Consider the following 26,433-nt stretch of genomic DNA (forward strand, 5'->3'; position numbering starts at 1 on the left):
TTGCAGTTTATACAAGTTCCCTGCAGACACTCTCATTATCAGTCCAGACTCAGCATCTGACACTTTGTACTGGTGAATCTCTCAAATATTTCCATTACTGTGTCCTCCCAGTCCTCCAATTCTCCTTGTATTTGTGCTCCCAGTCTTCCTGTAAGAAGTGTTTGTCACAGGCTGGTTCAATCTGCAAAATTAACACAAATGAGTTTGCTAAAAAAGATTCGTTCCCAGATTGATGCCTAAATTTTGCTTATGATTTTCAAAATGCCCTTTTACTTAGTCTCTGACCTGCTTTAAATATTTGTAGTATTTCTACATCTGACTGAATCAGTAATTTCCTTGTGGTTTATCTGGGAGATCGAATCTCCATGGACTTGTTTGATTTACATCTGTTTATTTTATAAACATGCAAACAGTAGATTTGGGTCTGGGCTAAACTGCTGAATTCTACATTTTCCCTAATCACTGAATGTGTTTAGATAATGATCCTTTCGATATATTCACATTTTATTTCACATTCTTTATGTAAACCTTACTATCTATAGTAGCCTTTCTTGAGCAGTAAATTATAATTTCTGTGGGAAATAGGTTTGTATATTTGTGTAACAAATATAACCTGAGATTTTGTCTAGGAAAGAAACACTTAACAACAGTGCTGGTCCCATGGGATAGGTAATAAAATAGGAAAGAGGAATTACAGTAGCTCTCAGACTAATAAAAATTTAAAATTAAAAGGCAAATATTAATCAAAAGGTGATGACTGATCTGTATTTACTGTAAATTATACGGTGTGCAAGCCTGGAGGAGTAATTGAAAACTACTGGTTCTCCAGACAGTTTCTACAGGGATCTCCTCGGACTTTTTTGACAGTGAAGTGTCTGAATAGAGTAGCAAAAGTCAAAAGGAATTCTGGGTTTTGTTGCAAATGGAAAACTGGAAAATGGAAAGCCACCTTGAGGCTTGGTGCTGAGCAGCACTTTCCCACCTCTGTAGAGCTAACCTGGATCCATGGGTATTACCAGGGATCTCATCAACTCCCGGTGGTTTTTGGATGTCCAATTGCTATTCCAGTTCCTGCGGTGAGTATTCATTCAGCATTCCCAGTGAAGGATCCAGCAGGGCACAAGGAGCAGGAATGAACCACACCCAAACCACAGGGCGGAGAGGGAACATTTTAAATCCAGGATTTTTCTGGCACTGTTTATTGCATGGAAAAAGTAACTTGCTTCAGGACTCTCTCTAGTTTTTGTGAGCATTAGTGCTGAAAATCTGCTTGTTCTAAGTTTGTTTCCCTGTGGTACTGATGGAGTTAAGGGCCCTGGAGGAGGAGAGGGTGATGCTCCGAACAGGAGCTCCCAGATGGAGCTGCAGAAGGAGCCTCAGGCGCTGCAGCTCCAGGCTGTGAAGTACAATATTCACCGAGAAGCTGCCCAGCCAGACCTGGGAGGTGCGAACCCCACCCAGACAGTGCCGAATGCGTCCCCAGCCGTTCGGGAGCACCGCTGCGCTGCCAGCAGTGACGCGGAGCGGCGTTCCGTGCTCTCCGTCCCTTCCCAGCGCCTCCTCGGCGATCCTGCGGGACTCCTCACGCCCTTCCCGGGGAGCTCCGAGCGGGAGGCGCCGCGGCGGCAGCTCGGGCTCTTCACCCTCCGCGCTCCTTGCCGCGGGCCGCAGCGCTGCGAGAGCCGAGGGCCCGGAGCGGAACACCGCTCTGTGGCGAGCTCCCCGAGCGAGGGGCCGCGGGCAGGGCCGCGCTCCCCGCACCGCGCATGCGCGCGGGCTTGGCGGGGCGGGTTTGGCGGGCGAGCGGCGCCGGGGCCCGGCGGGCTCTGAGGGCGGCGTTAGGGCCCGGCGGGGCCGTGAGCGCGGCTCCGGGGCTCCGTGAAGCCGGAGGCGCTAAGGCCCTGCGGGGCGGTCGGGCGGCATTAGGGCCCGGCGGGACGCCGCGGGCGGCTCTGGGGCCCGGCAGCGCGGGGCGGGCGGCTCTGGGGCCCTGCGCGCCCACGCCGGGGGTCTCGCCCCCCCTCCCGCCGTAGAAGGAGCAATGGCGGCGCCGTAGGGCGGCCGCCGAACCCCCGCCCGAGCGCCGCGCCCGGGCCCGGCGGGAGCCGAGCGGGGCCGCCGCCGCTCCTCCTCCTCCTCCCGCCGCCGCTCCCCGCAGCCCCGCGGCCGCCATGGCCACCGAGCTGGAGCCGCCGGCCGCCGGCGCCGTGTCGGGCGCGGCGCCGCTGGAGGCGGAGGAGGACGAGGAGCACTGGCTGTACGGGGGTAGGTACCGCCGGCCGCGGGGGCAGCGCGGGGCCCCGGCCGGCAGCGGGCCCGGCCCCGCCTCGGGGCCGCCCCCGGCTGCGGGGCCGTGCGGGACCGGGGGCGGCCCCGCGGGAGGGAGGGACCGGCATCTCGCCCTGGGCCTCCTCAGAGGGACCGGCCTCTGCCCCCGGGCCCCGGAGGTGGGACCCGCGTCCGCCCCCGGCCTCCCCTCGGGAGCGCTTGAGCGGCTCTTGCTGGGCCGGTGGCGGTGTGTTATTGTCCTTTAACCAGTAACGCTGATGCGGGGAGGTTAACGCGATGCTTTGTTAAGAGTTTCAGTTCGCTAATTACCCAACCCTTGTGAACCCCTGGGCTAACGGGACTGGGATGTGGCCGGTATAAACCACAGGACATGATTGAAACGTCTTTGTCCTCCCCATAGGCTTTCCACATGAGTGCTTTTATGTTTCCTCCTCCCTGGCACGTTAAAATTACGTGTAGAGACTTTCATAGGTGACTTCAGTTCCTCTCCAGTAGTTGTCTCTGTTCTCTTAGACTTAGGATATATATTTTGAATTATGTTTGCTGTGAGACATCACCTCTGCAGATGGGTGGTGTTTGTTGGGTTGGGTTTATTTTTAGTTGTTCCATTTCTAGCTGAACTTTGTTAAAAAGAGAGCATTGGGGTTATAATGCCTTGGCACCACTGGGTGTTTCTGTACCTGTGATGCGTTTTGTGCTTGAATTTAGCTTTTTTTCCTTTCACTTGAATAATTCCTTTGTTCTTATTGTTGTTTTTGCAGATGACACCACTGCTAAGCAAGAAGATGGACCAATTTCTGGGTGAGTCCTCAGGCTGTTTATTCATTACAACAGTCCATGGTGTAAAGAATGAGCCTTGTTGAGCAGAGCTTCAGGAGTGCTTTAGAGCAGTTCTGTTGCCAAGAACAGCAGCCTGTCCTTTCCCCATCCCATGGCATCATCCCACTGGGGGTGGCAGGCATTTATGGATGTAGAAGCTGAACTGGATGAGTGGATTGGTTTGACTTAGAACTAACTTTTTAGCTCTTTTTTTTCTCTCAGCCATTAGTTTCAAGCCAGATCTATTTTCCAGTTTAATTCCTGGAAAAAATGATGCCCTGAGAGTTGGCTTTGTGCTGGCCTGGCGTTGGTAAAACTGGCCTGTGCTTTGGTCTGGGAAAGGTAAAAACCTTGAGGTTAAAATCCTGAGGTGCTCAAACCACCACATTCTGGGAGATCTCTCAAGTGATGTAAGACTTGGAGATAAAACCAATGGTCAGTTTGGCTCTCTGTGTGTGGAAGGGATTGTCTGTCCTGGGTTATATTTCCTCTCTGTTTGTAGCTGTGTGTTTTGCACCAGCAGAGCTTGGTCTCAGCACAGGATTACCTGTTTGCCATTTTAAATGTAACATTTTTCAGAAGGCTTGGTTTTCAGTGGGCTTGTGTGTGTTCACCCCTTCCAAAGTTCAGTTTAGTGTTTATTGTCGTTGCTGATTCAGTGTCTGGAATGTTGAGGTTGTTACAGATACTGTCCTACATCTGTGCTTAAGGAATATGAAAACTTGTTCAAATAAACAAGTAGTAAAAAACATGGTAAATTGTTACCTAAAAACATCAAATGAGCTTTGTGAGGAGGAACAACTTTTAGACAGAAGTTTACAGCTGCTTTACATAAATCTGCTGTTCCTTGTCACGTTCATCTGAATGTAATTTTACTTTACAAGCAGGACTAAAAATCTGAATTTCCACCAACTGTCTCCAATAACTGCAAAATGCAGGAAGGAAGAATATTAGTGGCCATGCTGGCTCTCTTTTTTTCCCCATCTTTTTACTTTTTTCCCCGTTATTTCTTTGTTGCACAAGGAGAATCTACCTAAACGAAGAGCTGTGGGGTCTTTTAAGAAAAATGCCTCTTTGTTTGCTCTGCTGTCAGCAGCTGCAGCTCCAGGGATGCACAGCTGGCTTGTGTGGAGTGTTTGTGCCCAGGCAGGAAGCAGAAACCTGCAGAGTTTGGGATGCAGCGTCATTGACGTTCCTGAGCCTGAGGGACGTGTTAGATGCCTGCAGGATGCTGTGCTGGCAGCCGTGCCCAGGATTATGTTGGCATTCTGGGGAAGTGCAATCTCTGCCACGTTTTCCTGTGCCCAGACCCTGCTGGGGACCTGTCAGGTGGTTCATTCCTGGGAAGCACAGAGGTTAGGGAAAGGCTTCTGCTTCCCAGGTGTTTCTCTGAACTCCCGTTCATGCATTTTAATGCACACCCACAGGTGCTTCATGTGACTTGAAGCTAAAGGTAACACTTGTCACTCTTCCTGAACGCAGTTACCTCAGAGTTTGAAGGAGATTTAGGGGTGGAGGTCAATGCTGATTTGCTTGGACTGAATCCAGAAAGTTTTTAGATCCATCACAGAGATTTTCTCCAGTGGTCCATGCTTTGGTCCTCATGTCACAGCCTGTGCCTGCAGCATGGAAATGCCTGGGGGCTGATTTTCCCTCTGACATCTTGGCTGCCTTTTAATACCTGAGAGTGTGTGCAGGTGTCACATCAGGAACTTGGCACCCATGGGACCTGTGCTTGGTCTGCTGCCCAACCTTCAGCCCTCTTTTTGATCTTGGCCTGATGAATTTCTTTGTGTATGGGACTTTCCCAACACGGGGCTTCAGTTATGCTCGGGTTGTTTGTCCTTTGTTTTAGGGTTAATTTTAGGGTTAAAATTAACTCAGTAACAGTTGGGTTGTGTTATTTTGCCTTTCTTGTTTGGTGTCTCGTGTCGCTGTGAGGTGGCTTTGATGTGACCAGTGTCTGGATTCTGAGGGTTGTTTCCTGTTCCTTCTTGAAGACAATCCTGTGGATGTTTGTTGTCTGATGTGGGATTTTAAATTAATGGCAGCATCTCCACAAAGCACTGGTGGAGAATGGAGTTTGCTTGGCCTGGGCTGTTCTGATTGTCTCTCTTGAAAAAACTCAGAATTATTTTGAAATTCTACCAAGTTTTAGCTGACATTAGAGACAAATGAGCTCTCTGTATTTCAGTTCTGTAACACTTGGCACACTCTTTTCTAGCATGTGTACATCGTTTCCACTTTCTCGCTTGACCGGTGCAATAAACAATGCTAACATTTGTACAAACTCTTAAACTGGAGGTAAATCCAAACCTGACCTTTGTTTCATCAGGACTAATTTGTAACGATTGAGAAGAATGGGTGCATAATTATTTGACTTTCCCTTTTGGAATTTTAACTACTCACTGTAAACTATTTGTAGAAACACTAAAATAACTTTTTCCTTAATTTCTCTGGGACAGATGCCTTTGCTGCTGACTAAATGCATGTGTAATTATTAGCATCCTTAAGGAGGAGGTGAAATTTTGCTGATTATGGTCTTATTCTTATCAGTTGTGGTTGTGCCAAATCCGAGCTGAGCCAGCTGCCACTGAGCTGTTGAGTGCTGTCAGGTGCTCTCTGGATGTGTGAAACTGATTCTTCCCAGCAAAAGCAAAGCCAAGCCAGGAGGATGGATTTTTTTGTCAGGTAGTTGAGCACATTCCAACAGAACAAACACACAAGAAGAATAAAGCATTGTGTGAAAGTCACCTGGGCAAAGGCTTTAGAACTGGTTGTAGGTGACCCTCTAGGCTGGGCTCGTCCGCTTTCTCTTCTGTGTCATGGTCACTTTGTTTTCTCTGTCCCCTTCACCAGACACACAGAATCTGCTCACCCTCTGCAGGATGCTCCCCAGGAGAGCCGGCCCGTCAACAGCGAGGACAGAGAGATGTCCCAGCACGTACGTGTCCCGCTGCCCACCTGGGGATGTCTGTGCTTTGCAGCACTCCTGGGGACAAGTAGGGGTGTGAAGATCCTGGTACTGCCTGATACCTGATCTTTGCAGTGTTCTACCTGCCATTCCCAAAGCAACACCTTCCTCTTGTCATCCTACCTTGAGTGGTGGGGAGGGAGCTCCAGTGCAGGTCTGCTCACACTCACAGGAGGCAGATCGGGGTCTCTGATGCTGTAGGAAAAGCAGAACGATGTGTTCCAGCTCAGTGTGACTTCACAAGGACGTATAAAATATGGGAAACTCTGGGATAGAAAGCCCAAGGTGCTGGGAATCAGTTTTGGTTCAGACTCAGACCTCTTAGAATGCAGTCTGGTGGCTCAGTGCTGAAAGGGGAGGAGGAGGGTTGCTTCTCCCCACTCTCCTCTCCTGAACTCTTTGATGGGTTTGTGTTCTGCCGCTGTTCAGCCACATCAAGAGAGTTCATTCAGGGTTCTGACAGGCCCGTGTGCTGTGGAAAAGGAGGGAGGGTGAGGAACACCTTCCTCATGTAGGGTGAGGTGCTAATTCAGCTCATGCTTCTCACAAGACTGCACTCGCTGCAGATCTGGAAGATTCCTTTTTCAATTCCTTTACGTTTGTGCCCAGCACTGGGGTTGCACTGGAGTCAGATCTGTAAAGTGGAGTGACTTGGGGGCTGATTGTGCTAAATCAGCCAAACCAAGCTCCTCAGCAGCTCCCTACAACAGAAATTGTGGTGAGAGAATATTTGCCTTGAGGTTCTTGGGTGAAGCCTGCTGAATGTATTTTGGTGGTTTTCATTTGTGGTTGTGTACTTTGACCATGGCCCTTGTGAAAGAGGTGTGTCAGAAAAGCCCCAGCTCTCAAAAAGGGTGGGACAGAGGAGCTGAGGGACGTGGTAAAAGTCTTAGAACTGAACTCAACCTTCCCCACATTCAAAAATATTGCCCCAAATTTCATGTAGAGCCAAATCTTCAAAGGGCGCGGGAGTTTCTCTGTGAGCAGCTGCCCATTGTTGTTGGAGGCTGTTCTAGAAGCTTCCTGAGATTTGGCTGCGCTGGAGAATTCTCAGCTGTGTGTACTGATGAGCTCCTGTGTGACTGTGCTGTTGCAGGCCCTTCCCAGTGGTGAGGATGATGAGGATGACAGTGACAGCGACAGCGACGACGATGACGTGAAGGTCACAATTGGCAACATCAAGACGGGAGCGCCGTCCTACATGTGGGTACTGAGGCTGTGGGGATCTGGGGCTCAGGGATCCCAGCACGTTGGCATGCAAAGGGGATGAGCTGGGAGCTGCTCTGGCTCCTGGGAGCAGTGGCCAGAACACACAGTGGGCTCAGGAGCTGATGGGCAGCTCTGCCCTGCAATTGCTTCTTGGAGAATCCATCTGTAAAATGGGAAGGATAATCCGTGGGGCTGCTGCTGGAAAATTAACTTACTAATTCCTGGGCTCCCTGGGGCAGAATCAAAGATGGGAAGTTGAGTTTAACTCATCTGTGAAAACTTCCAGAACCAAAATCTGTATTGCTAAGAATTTGCATAAGCTGTGAATTTACTAATTTCCAGCTGTCTGATTTTCTGTGGCTCAGAAATGGCGAGGCTGGATTTGAGAAGCAGGAAATTACATTTTTTACAACTCTGCCTAATGTGCATTGAATAAAACTAATAAGACAGCACTTTTGCTTGCTGCTAGCTGCCTTCCTCTTGCACAAACGACTTACCTGTGCTTTGCTGCATATTCTGATTTTTCCACTGTATGGATAATTTCCTTCTCTTGTTGTAGAGGTGGTTTCACTCTGATGGATGACTCTGAATAGCAAACCCAGGTGAACGAAAGCATCTCCTGAAGGGTGTCAGGGCTTGGATATATTTTGCATGAGAATCTTTAGCCAAGTAATTTGTTCAAATGCCAACGTAGTGATTCTTTTCCAATAGGGGAACTCCTATGAATCTAAACTTAAAAACGGGTAGAGGCTATGGAGCATCAGCTTCAGGTATTGCTGTTATTTTTATCCTTCACCTTCGCAGTATTCCACCTACCTGGCACTGACAGCTGCAGCAGCTGCAAGTTTTGCTCTGTTTGAAAGGATATAGAATTGGTATAAACCAGGAACAGGAAGTGCATTTCCTAAAAATCAGTGCTTCCAGCACAGTCTGAGGTGGCAGGATGCAATGGAGTGATTTAATTACCCATCACTGAGCAAGGTGATTATAATTCTATTTAAACTAAGAAAAAAACATATTGGTTGATACCTTTATAGTAAAACCACAGAATATTTCTAAAATATATTGTTGCACTGGGGCTGAGCATTGCAGCTCTGGAGAAGGACTGGAGCTCAGTGTCCTGAGCTACTTGCAGTGTAAGATGCTGAAAGAAACAAGCTCTGGCCTTGAGTATCAGCTGTGCTTATTTGGCTGCTGAAATTTTCCACACCATTCAGTTTGGTTTCTAATGTAAACTGAGTCTTGGATTCTGTCCTTCCACATATGTGAGACTTTTCTTTCATGGGCTTCATCTACTGCCTTCCACTAATTGCTTTATCCAAATGAATTATCTTCTGATTGAGAAAATAAGAACAAATTCCCCTTGTAGGTTCTGTACCTGACAGATTTTTGCAGACTTCCTGTTAGTCCACTAAAGACTGATCCTGAAAAAGTCTCTTGTTATGAGAAATCGTGTTTGTCTTCATAGGGGAAAACAAATACTTTGCCTGGGGAGAAAAATAATTCCATTTTATTTTCATTCGGGGTAAATTCCATGCATGTCCTAATGATTTACTCTGTCTGTGGTACCAATCTGGGTTGAATTTGCTTCTCTGCTGTTCAGCTGCAGGTGCTGCACACCCTGTTTGTTTATGGAGTGGCTGGAGTCCTTTTTATTAAAAAGCTGATTGTGGTTACCTGCGTGCTGCAAAGCCGGTGATTAATTCACTGCAGTGCTTTGTTTTTGCTGGAATAATTTGCTCAGCAGAGGGGTGGATTAAAGGCGTTGCGTTAAAAGTTGTAACAGTTCCTTTCTCCCCAAAGCCAAGTTGCAGCCCAAAGGTATTGACTTGGATGCCGCAGGGAACATAAATGGATTGCCTGTGATAGAAGTGGATTTGGATTCGTTTGAAGACAAACCATGGAGGAAGCCAGGTGAGGCCTCACAGTTCCTTGTGGTAAATATTTTCTGCAGTTCTAGTTGTGTCTCTTTATTTTCACATGTAATTTCTGTCCATTTATTGTTGCCAGGGAACAGGGAAGCTGGAACAATGTGCTCAGCCTCTGGTGCCTGGCTAGACAATCAATGGCATTTACTGATTGAACAAGCCATGCTCTACGTAAAATTGGGTTGCATTTATTCTAGTAATTGAACTTCCCCGAAGGGAACGGCTATTTTTTTTTAATGGTCTATTTTATTAATTCCCTGCTTCCCGGGAACATTGCACTGATGCCAGTCCAATAATGTTTGGCCTTAAAGGCAGCTGAGTGGGGGTCAGGATTTGAGTGTTGATATTTGTTTTCCTCTTCCTGTGCAGGAGCTTGTTCTGTGTCCCCAGGCCAAGCCCCGAGTTGTCCCTGTGCTCCCTCCTCATTTGAGTCTTGGGGCTGCCCACACTTGTTTGTATGAGGGAGGTTTCTCCTCTTACAGCTGTAGGATGCTACAAATCAGCTGCTGTTTTTCTTCTGAAACAGAAGTAACTGAAGGAACTAGACATCCAGATTTTTGCTGTGCTGCTCCCATAAAATGTGCTCTGATGAAACGTCAGCTGAAACAAAAAGTCCACTTGCCTTTTCTCAGCCATCATTATTCTCCCTGCCAGCCCCAGTATTTTATTTTTCTCTCAGCAGTATTGCTGTGCTCAGTAAGGAGAGCTTTCCTGAGGTTGCCTGTGGTGTGGTCTGGGTTTCTCCTGCCCACATGAAGGGCACTCCAGTACTGAAAGCTCCATGGGCATGTCCAGGTATCAAACCAGCGCCAAAGCACCCTGCAGACAGTGCAGGCAGAATGGAACAGAAGCTTTTCTTCTGCAGGGATTTCTCCTTGAGTGCAAAGTGAGACAGAGGGGAATGGGAAGAAAACGAGTTAGAAAGAATACAGTGAAGTTCAGAGATAAAGCATGGGCATGGTTGTGGTCATGCTGTCATCCCTGGACCAAAATAGAGCCAGCTGGCCCTAAAACAGTGTTGGAATGCAACAGAGGGAAGATTTCTGCAGAGCTGTGTGGTCTGTAAGTTTATTTTAGATAGCAAGTAGCTCATTACTCAACAGCCTTTCAAGTTAATATCCTTTACAGTTAATTGTTCAGCAGCTTGGTATGTCTTTGAGGGAGAGGAAGGAGAAACCCTGTGTGGAAGAACTAATAGAGGTCTGAAATAGAGGCTGATAAAATCGACCAGTAAATGTCTTGCTGAGTTGGTGTGGGTGCAGTTTGCATGTTTGGCTGGTGCAGCAGGAAGAGTGGCCAGCCCAAGAGATGAACCTCACTGCTTAGACCTCACAGTTAAACCAAGCTCAGCTGGGGCACAGTTCTGCTTCGCTCTTGTAGCAGCATTTTGTTTTGGAGTTGGTCTGTGTAGGAATATCTTTGCGTGGGGGATGTTTGAGGGACACCTCAGCAGGGCAGGAGGTGCTTTGTAGTGTGGGAGGTGGGAGGAGTGCTCCTGGAATTCCTGCAGCTGGGATTGCCCCTCTGCATCTCTGGTTTCTTGGCAAGCAGTTTGTGGTCACCTCTGTTATTCAGAAACGCTTGTGCTGAATTAGCACATTGCACAGGGGACTGGCAGTGGGAGATAACACTCTGGGATGGCTGTTGAGGCTTGTGACTGTACTGTAATTAATTGTGTAGTCTGGGATGCATCAATAAAAACCTTCCACTTTAGCTGCCTTTCCCAAAATGAGCGCCCCAGAATCTCCTCTTAAAACAGCAAAGGCAGTTGATGGTCAGGAAGGGAATGTGTGAGATTAATTCTGCCACAAAAAAGGTTCTGTGGCTCCACCCCATTTTTGTGCTGGGGGCTGGAACTGTCGCTCCTGTGCTGCGCCCAGCACTCGGCTCATGTGTTGGAAGAAACCAGCCTGAAAAAATCAGACTGGTGAATAAAGTGATTGCAGGGAGCTCCCAGTGCCGTGTGTCCCAGGGGTCCCAGTGCCGTGTGTCTCGAGGGTCCCACTGCCGTGTGTCCCAGTGCCATGTGTCCCAGCACCGTGCCGTGTGTCCCGAGGGTCCCAGTGCCATGTGTCCCAGTGCCCTGCCGTTTGTCCCAAGGTTCCCATGCCGTGTGTCTCATTGCTGTTTGTCCCAGGGTTCCCAGTGCCGTGTGTCTCAAGGCTCTCAGTGCCGTGTGTCCCAGTGCCGTGTGTCTCAAGGCTCTCAGTGCCGTGTGTCCCAGCGCCGTGCTGTGTGTCCCAAGGGTCCCAGTGCCATGTGTCCCAGGGGTCCCAGTGCTGTGTGTCCCACGGCCGTGCCGTGTGTCCCAAGGGTTCCAGTGCCGTGTGTCCCAGGGGTCCCAGTGCCGTGTGTCCCACGGCCGTGCTGTGTGTCCCAAGGGTCCCAGTGCCGTGTGTCCCAGTGCCGTGTGTCCCAAGGGTCCCAGTGCCGTGTGTCCCAGGGGTCCCAGTGCTGTGTGTCCCAGTGCCGTGCCATGTGTCCCAAGGGTTCCAGTGCCGTGTGTCCCAGTGCCGTGTGTCCCAAGGGTCCCAGTGCTGTGTGTCCCAGGGTTCCCATGCCGTGTGTCCCAGTGCCGTGTGTCCCAAGGGTCCCAGTGCCGTATGTCCCAAGGGTCCCAGTGCTGTGTGTCCCAGGGTTCCCATGCCGTGTGTCCCAGTGCCGTGTGTCCCAGGGGTCTCAGTGCCGTGTGTCCCTGGGGTCCCAGTGCCGTGTGTCCCAGGGTTCCCATGCCGTGTGTCCCAGGGGTCCCAGTGCCGTGTGTCCCAGTGCCGTGTGTCCCAGGGGTCCCAGTGCTGTGTGTCCCAGGGGTCCCAGTGCTGTGTGTCCTAGTGCCGTGTGTCCCAGGGGTCCCAGTGCTGTGTGTCCCAGGGGTCCCAGTGCTGTGTGTCCTAGTGCCGTGTGTCCCAGGGGTCCCAGTGCCGTGTGTCCCAGGGGTCCCAGTGCTGTGTGTCCTAGTGCCGTGTGTCCCAGCGCCGTGCTGTGTGTCCCAAGGGTCCCAGTGCCATGTGTCCCAGGGGTCCCAGTGCTGTGTGTCCCACGGCCGTGCCGTGTGTCCCAAGGGTTCCAGTGCCGTGTGTCCCAGGGGTCCCAGTGCCGTGTGTCCCACGGCCGTGCTGTGTGTCCCAAGGGTCCCAGTGCCGTGTGTCCCAGTGCCGTGTGTCCCAAGGGTCCCAGTGCCGTGTGTCCCAGGGGTCCCAGTGCTGTGTGTCCCAGTGCCGTGCCATGTGTCCCAAGGGTTCCAGTGCCGTGTGTCCCAGTGCCGTGTGTCCCAAGGGTCCCAGTGCTGTGTGTCCCAGGGTTCCCATGCCGTGTGTCCCAGTGCCGTGTGTCCCAAGGGTCCCAGTGCCGTATGTCCCAAGGGTCCCAGTGCTGTGTGTCCCAGGGTTCCCATGCCGTGTGTCCCAGTGCCGTGTGTCCCAGGGGTCTCAGTGCCGTGTGTCCCTGGGGTCCCAGTGCCGTGTGTCCCAGGGTTCCCATGCCGTGTGTCCCAGGGGTCCCAGTGCCGTGTGTCCCAGTGCCGTGTGTCCCAGGGGTCCCAGTGCTGTGTGTCCCAGGGGTCCCAGTGCTGTGTGTCCTAGTGCCGTGTGTCCCAGGGGTCCCAGTGCTGTGTGTCCCAGGGGTCCCAGTGCTGTGTGTCCTAGTGCCGTGTGTCCCAGGGGTCCCAGTGCCGTGTGTCCCAGGGGTCCCAGTGCTGTGTGTCCTAGTGCCGTGTGTCCCAGCGCCGTGCTGTGTGTCCCAAGGGTCCCAATGCCAGGCCGTGTGTCCCAGGGGTCCCAGTGCCGTGTGTCCCAGGGGTCCCAGTGCCGTGTGTCCCAGGGGTCCCAGTGCCGTGTGTCCCAGGGGTCCCAGTGCCGTGTGTCCCAGGGTTCCCATGCCGTGTGTCCCATTGCCGTGTGTCCCAGGGGTCCCAGTGCCATGTGTCCCAAGGGTCCCAGTGCCGCGCCGTGTGTCCCAGTGCCGTGCCGTGTGTCCCAGGGGTCCCAGTGGTCCCAGTGCAGCTCAGGCCATGTCCCCTCTCCCCAGGGTGCAGCCCCTGTGTGCAGTGTGGCACCCACAGCTTTCTGACAGGGAGAGGCACAAGCTGGGCTCCCTGGACAACTCTTGTTGCCTTAACCCTTTATGTAAGCAGTTAAAGGACAGCCTGAGAATGCAAGTGTGCAGAACCTCTGTGCTAACTCCTGCTCCCTCTGCCAGGTGCTGATCTTTCTGATTACTTTAATTATGGATTCAATGAAGAAACGTGGAAAGCTTATTGTGAAAAGCAGCGACGGCTTCAGCTGGGGCTGGACCCTGCTCCTCCCATCAGCACTGAGAACAAGATCACGGTGGGTGACGTGTGACTCCTGCTCCTGGCTCCAGGAAAACTTGGGACCATGTTTGTAGTCACAGAAGTGAGGGTGTAAGAGCAGGAGATACCTTAGTTCTGAACTCTTCTGTGTCCTTTCAGCAAGGAGAAATACAAAAATGAGTCTTTAAAGATTAAATATCTGTTGAAAACCTTCTCTGTGTGGAAGGAATACCACCAGCCTGGCAGGTTCGAACCACTACAGCAGCAAGACTGGAGTGTATTTCCAGCTGAGTTGTAGGGGCGTCTGCTTGGAAAACCCTCTGGATGAGAGTAGTGCAGGGAGGGGAGCTGGGCCCCTGGGGTTGTTGTGCTCACTGCTGGTGCCTGCTGCAGTGGTGTGGCAGCTTTTTGTGTTTGCAGACTGCTTTGGCCATCAACCTTGCAGGAGCCCGTGGTGGCTGTCATAGCTCCAGCCAAATTGTTCATTCCAGTTTTGACTTAGTGACTCCATGGAAAATGATAGGAGTTTATTAAACTCATAACAGGACCTCTGATGGGACACAGTGGATGGCAGGCTGAGGCTGGAATGGCCACTAGCTGACAGAAACAGCTATGCCTCGACTGAAGAATAGGTTGCTGTGATTGTTCCTTTTCTTTTGCTGAGGGTTAACCTCTGGTGCTCCATTCAGTTGAAAGAAGGGCACAACACCCATGTGTTAACTATTCCTTCCATAGGTTCAGCAGGGAAGAACAGGAAATGCTGAAAAAGAAGTGGAAAACAACATCATCAAAACAGAGTTCAAAACAGACTTCTTGGCTCTGGTGGGAGGACGAATGAAGGCTGGGCCTCCTCCCAACAGGTAAGATCTGCATGTTATTCTTGGAGGCACCTGGGCACGTCTGAGTCTCCTCAAGCCTCAAAGAGAAGCTTTTCAGCTTGGCAGGAAGCTGCTGTGGTCACTCACTCAGTGTCACCTCCAGCAGTGCAACCCCTGCCTGCCCACTCCCCCCTCCTTGGTGCAGGGAGGGAATCCTGGATCCCAGCTGATGGGACACATCTCTGGGACTGGAAGGAGCCAGGCAAACACCTCAGCTTTGAGGGCTCACACTGCTGACATAGCTTGTGCTTGCTTGGCTTATTCCTCCTCCCACGATGTTAATCTTTGCCTCCTCAAGTGGAAGTGGATTACGAGTTTGGCAGAGGATAAGAGGAGCTGTTGGTTCCTGAGCCTGTGTGCGACGCTGCTGGATGTGTGGTAAAACAACTGAGTCATTCTGAGGGGCAGCCTCTGCTGGGGAAACTGCTTGGCCCTTAGGAGATCGATGGGGTTTAATCAAAAGCTTCAGGAGAACACACCAGACGAGCCAGAGCTTTGGGCTCGGGGTGTTGCTGTTGCTTCATTCACAAAACAGCTTTTGCACACCTGCCTTGCAGAAAGCAGCCCTGAATCCCAACTTTACCCCTTGTCTGGGAACTGACTCTGTGCTTCAAGGATGAGCATTAAAGCTCTGCTCAGTCTGTTGGATTTGAGCACTCTGGGGGCATTTCTGTCCCGGTGTGTAATCCCTGTTTTTACATCTGTTCGTGGTGGTTCTTTGGATCACATTTCTGGGTGTTCTGAGAGCCCAAACTCAGCCCTGCTCAGAGGGAAATTGTTGAGGAATGCAAACGGGCTTCTCCTTGGCTTCTCATCCCAATTTGAGAGATGTTTCCCTGGTGGGAAAGGAAACGTGCAAGAAATCTGCTGCCAGCAGGGAGAATTGCTCCTTGTGGTGCTTCTGAGCCTAAAAAGATGCCTGTGCTTTGTACCAGGAAGCTGGGTGGGACCATTGATGTGATCGGGGGCCAGGCAGGCACGATCCGCAGGGTGGAAGGGAGACGCCGGGATAAACACGCCTCGGAGGAAAACCCCATTCAGGTAAAGCCTCTGACAAATTGCTGATTTTATTGCACTTCTGGTGAGCCCTGGGCAAATGTCTGTGTGTTCCTGAGCTCCTGTATCCCAGTTCATACCTGCAGAGCAGCAGGTAGCACACTGACCCTCTTGAGGTGTGTGCATGGATCATTGCCTTCTGCAGGCTCAGTTAATTTCTGGGTTAAAAGCTTGGCCTTGCTAGGAGGCAGATTGGTCCTTTAGAGACCAGTCTCCCTTAGGAATGGTAAGGCCTGAGTTCTTTCATTATCAGCTCTCCCAAAATATTCCTAGGAGTGTATAGCTGGGAATCTCTTCTGTGGATTATTCCCTTCCCTTCCACTGTGTTGCTGGAATCCTCAAATCTGCAGTGAAGGGTTGTACCTGGGGCTGGTGTTTCCCTGTACTTCAGAGTAACGTTTAGTCTCAAATCAGTTGGTGCAGCCCACACCTCAGACTGAGCCTAGGCCTGTGTTACTGGAACTTGTCCCCCGTAAGAAGTGAAAGCCTAGGTTTAAAGTTGGTCTCAGTTCTGGGCTTGCCTGTCCAGTGTGTGACCACAGTGTTCTGGTTGGTTCCTAGGCAGGGAGCTGCAGGGTCTGAGGACTGCATCTGCAAACCCCCTTCTCTTAACCACCCTCCTCCTGCCAACACTGCTGACTTGCCAGAAAAACCTAAACATGGAACCTTTCCCCTCCTAGGCCCAATTCCTTGGGATTTTCTCATGGCTGTGTGGTCCGTTTATTTTTTTAGTAGTCAGTTTTCCACATTTTGCCAGCAAGAAGAGTTTGCCTAAGAGACAGAATTTGCAGGGAAAGGGTTGTTTGCTGTTCCTCCCCCTCACCAGCCCTGCCAGCTGCACTTCAGGTCCCTGTGGTGCCTCTGCATTTTGGTCACTCTTCAGGCATGGCCGCAGTCCTGTTGTCATGCTGCCAGCGGTGTGAGGGCCCTGCTGCAGGGGCAAAGGGATTCAAACGCTCTCTTCTCATTCCTGTGCCCCCTAAGGTGCTGGGAGACCATGGCAGTAAGCCCCAGCCCCCCCAGCAGCCCCAGCAGCCCTCCCAGCCCCAGCAGCCTCCTCAGCAGCAGCCGTTCGCTCCACCAGCAGGGCCTCCGCCTCCGCCGCTCGCCGGGCCTCCTCCTCCGCATTTCCTGCACCCTCCTCCTCCAGTGACTTCTGTTCCACCTCCCCTGCATCCTCCAGGTACGTGTTCGCTCCCTGGAACGTCAGCTGGGATGTCCCAGGCTGGCAGCAAGTGAGAGGTGTGATGGTTCAGTGCAGTGGGATGGGTGAGCCCTCAGGGAACAGATCCTTACCCCTGGCCAGGCTTTGTTTGGGCTCCATCAGCTGATGTAATATTTGCCCTCAATACTTAAAAATGGCAGCTGCTCCTTGAAAAAAACCTCCTCTGGACTTTGTTTCCCTGAGGGAACCTTCCAGTGCTGTTGATCCATTTGCTTTATTGATAAATGTCAAGAAACAGGTTGCTGTTTCTCTGGAGGAAGCTGACAACTGTCGCTTGTGGCTTAAATGCACCAGGCTGAAGTGAGGGGGCCACACTCTGTGCTTCTCCTGGTCCTGGAGCTGCAGCCAGGCTCTGGAGAAGGCACCAGGAGCACTTCATGCTGTGACTCCTGGCTGAGGAGGATTCACTGCAGCACTCACAGGTTCCTTTCCCTGGTAATTTTTCCATGGTAGCTTTTCCTGCTGCCTTAGATTAAATGCTTGGCAAAATCGAGATGGACACACTGGAGTGGAACCTGCAGCAGGTTCTCCTCTCCAGCTCCTTCAGTTCTTCTGAAGACAAAATCAATTGATTTTGTGTTCACACTCAGAAAAGGAGCTCCCCAGTGTAAGATAACAGCAGCATTTTAAATTACAAAGGTAAAGAGGTCATAATTTGGAGAAATTACATAATTTATAGGCTAATTCCCACTTAGTGGCACCAATTTTTCTGCTGCTCTGTTTGCTCCAGTATTTGAGATTTATTCAAAATTGTGCTTTGAAGCTTAGCTTGAGGTACAGAGAGTTCATGCAGTACAGATAGGCCATTCTTTCCCTGTTGTCCTCACTTGTTTTCCCTGCTTCTTCCCACAGGCCTGCCACCTCCAGGTCCAATTCCAGGTAGGTGTTACCTTGTTCCTAATAACTAGCAGCAATTTTGATCACACAGGTTCAGAGTATTTGAACTAAGTAACATGAAATAGAATGTGGCACCAGTTTAGAGCACAGTTAATTTCAGATTCATAGACTCCAACTCAGCATTGAACCCGAGCTGCTTATCTTCTGTTGTGACAAAAACTGTAGGTCAGAATCACTGGATTGTTGCATTCTGGTCAGAATGCAATGTGTCTGCATCCCAAGAACCACTTTTCCTTTAAGAGTTAGTTGTTACTCCTTGATGAATCTTCTGTTCAGTATTTATAAATTAAAATAGAAGGTAGTTGTTGCTTTGTTTTCCTTCCCATATCCCTACAAACCTAACAGAGCTTTAGGGTGTGAATTTGGGGAGGAGATCCTACCCTGAAGGGAAATGATTCCATTTTACACATGGTCTTGTTTAGAGTAAAAAGATGCTTTAATGGTTTCTAACAGTGAGCAGCACTTGTGAAGCTGCAAGATCTTGGTGCTGATTTCCCCTTCTGTGTCTAGGGTTGTTCCCACCACCTCTGGCACCACCACCAGCTCTCCTCATCCCCACCTTGGATGGGTAAGACCACACCTGGGTAAGATCACGCCATGGGAGCAGCTCCCCTGGAGGGAGGGAGGGAGGAGAACAGGTCCACAGTCCCCAAACTGCTGGGGATGCGTGGCCTGGTCCTGGGTTGGGGTGGGGGTGAGAGCAGAGCCTGTCAGGAATCCTCTGTGCAGTCTCCTGGATTTGCCATATTCAAGGCACAGGAAGGGGCCAGTAAAATCTAGGTAAAGCCTAGAGTAGCTGATGGCATGATTTGTCACTGCAGATGCTTTCTCTGAAGGTGCTCCAGGCAGTTTGTGAGCAGAGGTGCTTTCCCAGGGCAGGCAGCAGGATTAGGGCAGGTTTGGAAGCTGTGGCAAAACCCGTGAGAATTTCTGGTAATGGGACTCCCGTAAGAATGCTCCGCAGACCTCCAGGAAAAACGGGGTGAAGCTGCAGCACAGGCAGAGCTGTGGGGGTCCCTGATGTCAGTAACTCACCCCCTTTTCTCTCCCAAAGGCAGCCAGCCAGCTACAACAACAGGCAGCCTCCTCCCTTTGGCTACAACTCCGCAGGTGAGCACCGGGCAGGACACGTGCAGCTGCTGCTGCCTCTGTTCCCTGGTTCTTGGCAGCCCAGGCTTTCCTGGGGCTGGCACACATCATGTCTGCTCCAGCTCCAGCCTCTTGTTGTGTCCCAGACGATCCCAGTCAGGAGCACACGCTGGGTGTGCTGCACTGAGTGCTGTGCACCTGTGGTGATGCAGTTCTGTGCTGAGGCTCAGGTCGCTGTTCCGGGGCAGATCCCCAGCACTGAGAAGCTTCCCCAGTGCCTCGGCAGTGTGTTCTCATGCTGTTTGCACACACATGTGCTCACCCTCACTCACATTCCCTCCCGTTTCCCCCACCCTCAGGGATTAGCACAACCATCCACAGCTACTGAGCTTGGCATCTCCTTTCTGAGCTTTTGAATCCTCTTTCCTCACCTCACCCTGTCCCTGCAGGCACCATCTCCTGTGGGTTTGTAACGGGAGGGGCAGTGCTGGCATTTCAGCAGCTTCCCTTCCCTTCCCTGGTGCAGCCCCAGTCTGTCCCAGTCCTGTGGTGACCAGGAGTGGCTCCTGGCTGTGCTGAGCAGTGCCAGCCCAGGCAGCCCTGCAGTGCCTACAGGACAGGGTTGGAGGAGTGGCAGTGCCAGCCCTTCCCAAGGAGAGGAGCCTCCAGTGCTGCCAGCTGTGGCACTGCTTTGGGATACGACCTCTCTGCTCCAGCTCTGCCTGCTCAGCTCCAGCTGAGCTGGTGCCCCAGCCCTCCCCAGGTGTCATCCTTCCCTGGAGCTGGTGCCCCCAGCCCTCCCTAGGTGACATCCTTCATTGGAGCTGGTGCCCCCAGCCCTCCCCAGGTGACATCCTTCATTGGAGCTGGTGCCCCCAGCCCTCCCCAGGTGACATCCTTCCCTGGAGCTGGTGCCCCAGCCCTCCCCAGGTGACATCCTTCCCTGGAGCTGGTGCCCCAGCCCTCCCCAGGTGACATCCATCCTTCCCTGGAGCTGGTGCCCCCAGCCCTCCCCAGGTGACATCCTTCATTGGAGCTGGTGCCCCCAGCCCTCCCCAGGTGACATCCTTCATTGGAGCTGGTGCCCCCAGCCCTCCCCAGGTGACATCCATCCTTCCCTGGAGCTGGTGCCCCCAGCCCTCCCCAGGTGCCACCCTAGAGCAGAAGGCACCTTCTGGAGGTGGGGGCTTGTACGTGACCGAGAGCCCCGGGCTGACAGAGACTGTGCAGTGCTGCCTGTAAATCCCTGCTCTCGTGCTCTCCTCAGGGAGAAGGAGTTCCCTGTTCTTAGCAAACTGCTGGAAGGGAAGGGAAGGGCAGCAGGGAGCTGGGCCATTGTCTCCTCGGATCCAGCTCTGCTGCCAGAGGGGATCTTTGGAAAGGGAGGGCCAGAGGGGATCCTGGGCGTGCTCTGGATGATGGAGGGTTCTGCTCTCTGGCTGCAGATTCAGGTTTCATCAGCTACCCCCCCATCTCCACGTCCCACACACCCTGGGTGACCACGGTGGACAAGGGCACGAGCAGCTCCAGCAGCAGCCACTGGGAATACTCGGGCTCCAGGCGGGAGAGGGAGCGGGATCGCGACAGGGAGCGCGACAGGGAGCGAGAGCGGGACCGCGACCGCACCCCCACCACCAGTGAATACAACAAGTGAGTGCTGCCCTCCTGCTGCTCCTGGGGCACCTCGGGCTCTGTGGCCAAGGGCTGGGTTGTTCAGGACACCAGCTGAATTCTCTGGAACGTCTGGGGAAGAGCTCCTTTGCATCAGTAACTACAGCACACACCAGGAGCGCTGTCACTGGCTGATTTCCTGTCTCGGGGGTCTGGGGTTTTTTGTTTAAATCCAGCAGAACCAGTTCCTCTTGCTCTCCCACGAGGCCAGTCAATGAAATAGCCCCTCTGTGTTTACTCAGTGTTTCGCAGCTCAGTGTGAAGCACTGGCTGCAGGAGCTGCTGCTTCTTGTCTTCTAAATGTCACTGTCAGATCAAAGGACAAACAGCCTGCTCTGCTCCGCTCTCCCGTGGGGCTGGGAGTGCCATTCCCTGGGAGTCAGCCAGGAAATGGGAGCAGGACTGGAGAGACCACCTTGGTGGGAGCTGCTGTGACCTCGGCTGACAGCGGTGACAGAGTACTTGGGAAAGGACGGGAGGCTTGGAGCCTCCCTGTGTTGATCTGAGGAGGAGGCTGGGCTGCAGAGACTTCCCAAACCCTTCCCTTTGGTGTTCAGTCAGCAGCAGCATCTGTGTTTTGCAGGCTCCAGGCTCAGAAATGCCAATAATCATTCAAAACATGATCAGAATGTGCATTCCTGGCACAGGTTGCTTCCTGTCGGGGAGCTTCCCAGCCCAGGGAGGGCGCAAACAGGGCAATGTGCTCCTAATATTTTTTTTTCCTTTATAAGCTTTTGGGCACTGTGGATGGGAGGGGAGGGGAGGTAAGAGAACAGAAGACAAACTTGCTAAAATTGGAAGAGCTGAGACTCCCCCAGTTCTGCTCCATGCTGGAGCCAAGGCCTGGGATCAGCACTCCTGAGCACATTGCTGACATTTCTGGGTGGTGTGGAGCACCCTGGTGCGGGTCAAAGCAGGACAAGCGGCCTGGCAGTCCTTTGGAGCACTCCCAGCAGATTGATCCTGCACGTTCGTTTGTCCAGCTTTGTTTCCAGGAGTGTCAGAACGACATCTCTTGCTTTCTCCCAAGTGTGAGTGTTGTTCCCACGGAGGGAATTGTTAACCCTTCGGATTTTGGCTCTCAGAAGTTGACCAGGGGGCTGCAGAGGGGAGTGTGGGATGTTCTCAGTTTGGGGAACACCCTGCCCCCTCCTGGGGGTTGGATGAGGTGCTTTGAGCAGGTGGAGAGGTGCAGACACAAAGCCGCGCTCACAGTTGGATGTTTTGAGCTGGTGGGGAAGAAAGCAGCCCCTTAGACAAAAGGAAGGGCGCTTCCCTGGGGTGTGTGAGCCGAGGGAGAGGCAGCAGCGGGGAGGGAGAGCCGTGAGAGCAGCGCGTGCGCCGCGTTCCTGTTGCCGGGGTCTCAGGAGCACCCCGGTCACTCAGAGGTGCCAGCTGCTGCTGGTGAGAGCCGTCACAGCCCTGCCCAGTGGCCTGGGACCATGTCCCCGTGTCCCTTGTCCCCACGCCCACGTGTCCCTTGTCCCCGCAGCGACGACGAGCGGTACCGCTACTACAGCCGCGAGCGCAGCTACGACTTCGAGCGTGACTACCGGCGCAGCCGCGACCGCAGCCGCGAGCGCGAGGAGCGGCACCGCGAGCGCCGCCACCGCGACAAGGACGACGGCAGCAAACACAAATCCTCCCGCAGGTCGGTCGCTGCTGGGCAGCAGTTCCCTGTTCCTGGGCTGGAATGTGTGCCTGGCTCATCCTGGCTCCTCTGGCCGAGAGCCTTGGCGGGGAGGAACCCTCTGGGGGAGGGAAGGGAGAGCTCGGTGTTGAGTTCCCACTCAGAGGGTGAAGGAGGGATTGAGCTGGGCTCAGCCTCCCAGCAGAGCCCCATCTTAACAAAAGCACGCACAAAGGAGGGGCAAGGCCGTGACAGAAGCGTCAGCTTTTGGTCCTGCTGCTCCTGTGCGCCAGGGCAGAGCTCACAGGGTCAGTTAGGTTGGGAAAGACCTGTAAGAGTCCAGCCCGCGGCCCTGCGCCGCCTTGTCACCCAGACCACGGCACTGAGTGCCACATCCGGGCCTTCCTTAAACATCTGCAGGGACGGTGACTCCATCACCTCCCTGAGCAGCCCATTCCAATGCCCAGTCGCTCTTTCTGAGAAGAATTTCCTTCTGCCTGCACTCAGAAATTGCCTCGTGGGCAGGAGGAGCAGAGCTCTTGCCCAGAGCCTGATGGTGAGGGGGTGATGGTCTGCACAAAAGTGAAACTTCTGGGGCACAGCAGCATGTCCTGAAATCACAGCTTTTCTGCAGAAAACGGATTTGCCACAGATGGTGCTTGTGGAAGAGCAGTCCCCAGCAGAGCAGCACCTCTGCTCTCTGGGCTGAGGCAGGTCCTGTGTTTTGGTCCTGTGTTACTTCACATCCCATTAATGACTTGCTCTTGCTCTTTTTTCTTGATGCTTCAACTCCCTTCTTTTAGGTGAAATTCCTGTCAGCTCTGTAGGTAATTATCCTTATTTTGAAACTGGTATCAGAAAAACTCCTGTGTAGTGACTGAGGGAAAAGGCTGTTTCTATCCTGAAGGAGATGAGTAAGTTTTCAAGGAAGGACTGATTGCTGAAGGGTTGGAAGCGAAATGATAGGAAGAAAGACTAAGAGAGTTACAAAAACTGAATACAGAGCAACTGGAAGCTGAGCTGGTATCAGACAAACAAGTCATTGGCTTTAGGGTTATTTCTCAGCTTCCTCTACTCAGAATTGAAACCTTGGAGTAGATACCTCCCTGCAGGAATCCTGCCCATGGTCCCCTCCAACCCAAACCACTCTGGGATTCCCTGCCTGGGGCACGCTGAGGTTTGAGCCTGTTTGAGGCATCTGCAGATGAAAGGGTTTCATTTCCAGCTTCCTGCAAACTGAGCAGTCTGAAGGAAATCACTGACGCTGATTTCAGTATTAAAGGACTGTCGCACTGTCCCAGCATAAACCACTGACACATTGGCCACGAGGTGGCTGAAGGTGTTTTGTGGAGAGGCAGCAGCCTTTTATTTTTCCCTATTTTTTTTTTGGCCTTTAATGACTGTGAAACCATTTATTAAACCAGTCAGAAAATTACTTGAAGCCAGGAGCTTTTCAGCCAGGTTCAGCCAGTTCTGTGTCTGCTGCTAAACTGGAATTCCAGCTGTGCTAAGGATTGGTCTGTACACCTGATGCTGTCTGTGCTCCTGGAGCTGTGCCTGCACAGTCACAGTTTATCCTGGGATAAATTTATCTGCTTGTTCCTGTCCTCTGGGCTGTGCTTTAACTCTGCCACCTTCACACCACGGTCAGCTCCTGAGAGCTCCCTTTGAACCCGTGAGAGCAGCAGCAGAAAATCTCCTCCCAGGAGGGGCCAAACCAGAGCTCCCCCCTTTTCCAGGTGGGAGGCAGAGCTGCTCCTGGGGCTGTGCTGGCTGTGAGGAGCAGGGCACAGGCTCAGGGGATTGCTCCCACATCACACAAAGCCTGGGTAAACGTCCGCAGTTACCCACCCACACCTGGCACACGGGCTGAGATAAAGGAGGTCTGAAGCACGAAGGCAGTGAAGAGCCAGGTCAGGTGTGAGTCAGCAGAAGCAGAAACAGGATCTGTCTCCCATGGGGAAAGCCACACTGTTGTCACTCCACTGCTCCCTTTGCTGCCTCTAGTCCAGGGATTTCCCCAGCATGTTCAGAGGAGTGAAAGTTGCAAACACATCTTGGGTTTAGGACTCCTCCTCTGAGCCTCGGTGCTGCATCAGAATTGTTGGAGCTCGCTTGGAAGAACACCGAGATGTTCCCTGTGGACACTGCCAGGAGTGACAGTGGCAGAGTGTGACAGTGTGTGGCTGTGGCAGTGTGTGACAGTGGCAGTGTGGCAGTAACAGTGAGTGACAGCGGCAGTGTGTGGCAGTGCGTGTGTGACAGTGGCAGTGTGTGACAGTGGCAGTGTGTGTGACAGCAGCTGTGTGGCCGTGTGTGGCAGCAGCAGTGTGACAGTGTGTGGCAGTGTGTGACAGGGGCAGTGTGTGACAGTCACAGCAGCAGTGTGGCACTGTGTGACAGTAGCAGTGTGTGACAGGGGCAGTGTGTGGCAGTGTGTGGCAGTGGCAGTGTGTGACAGGGGCAGTGTGTGACAGGGGCAGTGTGTGACAGTCACAGCAGCAGTGTGGCACTGTGTGACAGGGGCAGTGTGTGACAGGGGCAGTGTGTGACAGTCACAGCAGCAGTGTGGCAGTGTGTGACAGGGGCAGTGTGTGACAGTCACAGCAGCAGTGTGGCAGTGTGTGACAGGGGCACTGTGTGGCAGTGGCAGTAGCAGTGTGTGGCAGTGACAGCCGCAGTGCAGCACTGCTGCTGCGTCACAAGAACCCCCTGGGTGGTGCTGAGGTGGCTCCTGCGGGTGGGGATCAGGGCCCCTGTGCCCATGGCTGGGTCCCTGCTGTGGCAGAGCTGTGTCTGATGTCGCTCTGTCCCCTCTGTTCCCTGCTCAGGAAGCAGCACGAGAGCGAGGAGGGGGAGAGCCACCGGCGCCACAAGCACAAAAAGAACAAGCGGAGCAAGGAGGAGAAGGAGGCCAGCGAGGACGGTGCCCAGGAGGGCGAGGAGCAGGACACCAAGGAGTGAGGCAGGCCCCGGTCAGCCCTCGGCAGGAACTCCCTCCTGTGGAACCAGCGTGGCGTTGGTGATGCTTTGGTTGGGAGGGGATTTTTTTTATTATTATTATTTTTTACTTTTTTCGAAGGGAGGAGGCTGCCTGGGCGAGCCGCGGCACAGCCGGCAGCGCTTCGGGAGCCGGGGCTGCGCGCGCCCTTAAAACTTCCTTCTTCTGTTTGGTTTTGATACGAGACAATACAGCAGTACTAGTTACAAAGCACTGAGCTACTCTACTCACCCACATCCCCAGGGAGAACTTTGGTGTATCAGATCCTATGGTTTCTGATGGAAGATGGCTTCGGCTGAAACTAACGCAATTAGGTCAGAGTTCTTGGTTCTTTTTTGTCATCGTCGTTCCTTTTTGAGAACTAGGACAGTAAGTGCCACTTGAAATTTATTGTCCAAAGAACAAGCGTGATTTAGATCCCGGGAGCCAGCTTAGAGTCTGGTGTCCAGTAGTGAAAGGTCTCATCCCCGAATAAATTTCTTTATAGCTACAAAAACAGCTTCTGATCTCTCGGTGGCCAGCTGGGCGTGTCAGGAGGAGCTGCAGGCTCTGCTCCAGGTGGGCACAGGGCCTGCCTGGATGTGACAGCTTCCAGAAGCTGCTGAGGGCGTTCACACAGTGTGTGCAGAGACTCCAAAACTGGCTTTTTTTATCCATGGCTAAGGTAGCTCTGTCGTGTTACACCTCTGCGTGGGGAATCAATGAAGATCCATAGCAAGAGCATGATTTTCTCTTTAATTCCTTTTGACTTAACTATTTTATTTCCTTTTTTTTTTACTATGAGTTGACTGAATAACCTAGAGTGCAGTAGAGAACACCAGGTCCCAGTTAGCAGTTTGCCCTCGTGGGGTTGGCGTTTCTATTTGGGTATCACCAACACTCCTGTCCAATGCATTCCTTTCCCTTAGATCCCAAAATAAATTTAGTCAAATTCCAAAGTTTCTTCGGACTTAGTATTGGTTGGGGAAGGGGCAACAGAGATGTTTCTGGGGGGGAATAATTTTGAGGGGTTTTGGTCTGTCTGGTCCTTAGGATCCTACTTTTCTGTTCATGTGAGCCCACAAATGTCGCATTTTCCTTTGACTTGTTATTTAAAACTGTCTGAAATACTTGTCTTGAAATAATATGGTTCTGAAATGTTCTGTATTTTTTGGTATTGTAATCTCAGAAGTCCTGGGTGTGCTGGGAAATGTCCAACCTGTGCCAGGAGAGCCCTTTGGTTTGGGCTCAGCATCGTTGCAGGGCAGTGATGTGTTTGTAACTGCAGAGCCCAGGGGAGGAGGAGGAGAGCTGGGGCTTCTGCCGGCTTTTGGTTTTCATGGCGTTTTTTTAATGTGCTTGAGCTCCTGGGAAACGTGTGTGCACTGAGGCAGGGTTAGCTGGGATCAGGCTGCAGGGTGCTCCTGCCTCTGCGGCCACGGTGGAGCCCAGATTTAGGGATGTCACTGCCTGCCTGCCCCTGCAGCAGTGCCAGCT

At 52.4% G+C, this 26,433-nt stretch overlaps 1 protein-coding gene across 2 annotated transcripts; it reads left to right on the top strand.

Annotated features, from left to right (window-relative positions):
- The first annotated feature begins 2,171 nt into the window (after positions 1 to 2,171).
- LOC120761967 (pre-mRNA 3'-end-processing factor FIP1-like) lies at positions 2,172 to 26,119 on the top strand. 2 transcript variants are annotated; one of them, XM_040083796.1, is made up of 16 exons: positions 2,172 to 2,265; positions 3,051 to 3,090; positions 5,968 to 6,052; positions 7,179 to 7,285; positions 8,003 to 8,061; positions 9,095 to 9,205; positions 13,417 to 13,547; positions 14,246 to 14,370; positions 15,324 to 15,429; positions 16,429 to 16,627; positions 17,522 to 17,548; positions 18,077 to 18,134; positions 18,621 to 18,676; positions 20,101 to 20,305; positions 21,819 to 21,977; positions 24,788 to 26,119. In XM_040083796.1, the coding sequence occupies exons 1-16, from the start codon at positions 2,172 to 2,174 to the stop codon at positions 24,918 to 24,920; spliced, it is 1,695 nt and encodes a 564-aa protein (XP_039939730.1). In that variant the 3' UTR covers positions 24,921 to 26,119. The 2 variants fall into 2 exon arrangements, with proteins under 2 accessions (XP_039939730.1, XP_058279256.1); XM_058423273.1 differs by lacking the exons at positions 2,172 to 2,265; positions 3,051 to 3,090 and adding an exon at positions 5,664 to 5,799.
- Positions 26,120 to 26,433: the final 314 nt, after the last annotated feature.

This window comes from Hirundo rustica, chromosome 21 (assembly GCF_015227805.2).
Source record: "Hirundo rustica isolate bHirRus1 chromosome 21, bHirRus1.pri.v3, whole genome shotgun sequence".
In the NCBI taxonomy this organism is placed as follows: domain Eukaryota; kingdom Metazoa; phylum Chordata; class Aves; order Passeriformes; family Hirundinidae; genus Hirundo; species Hirundo rustica.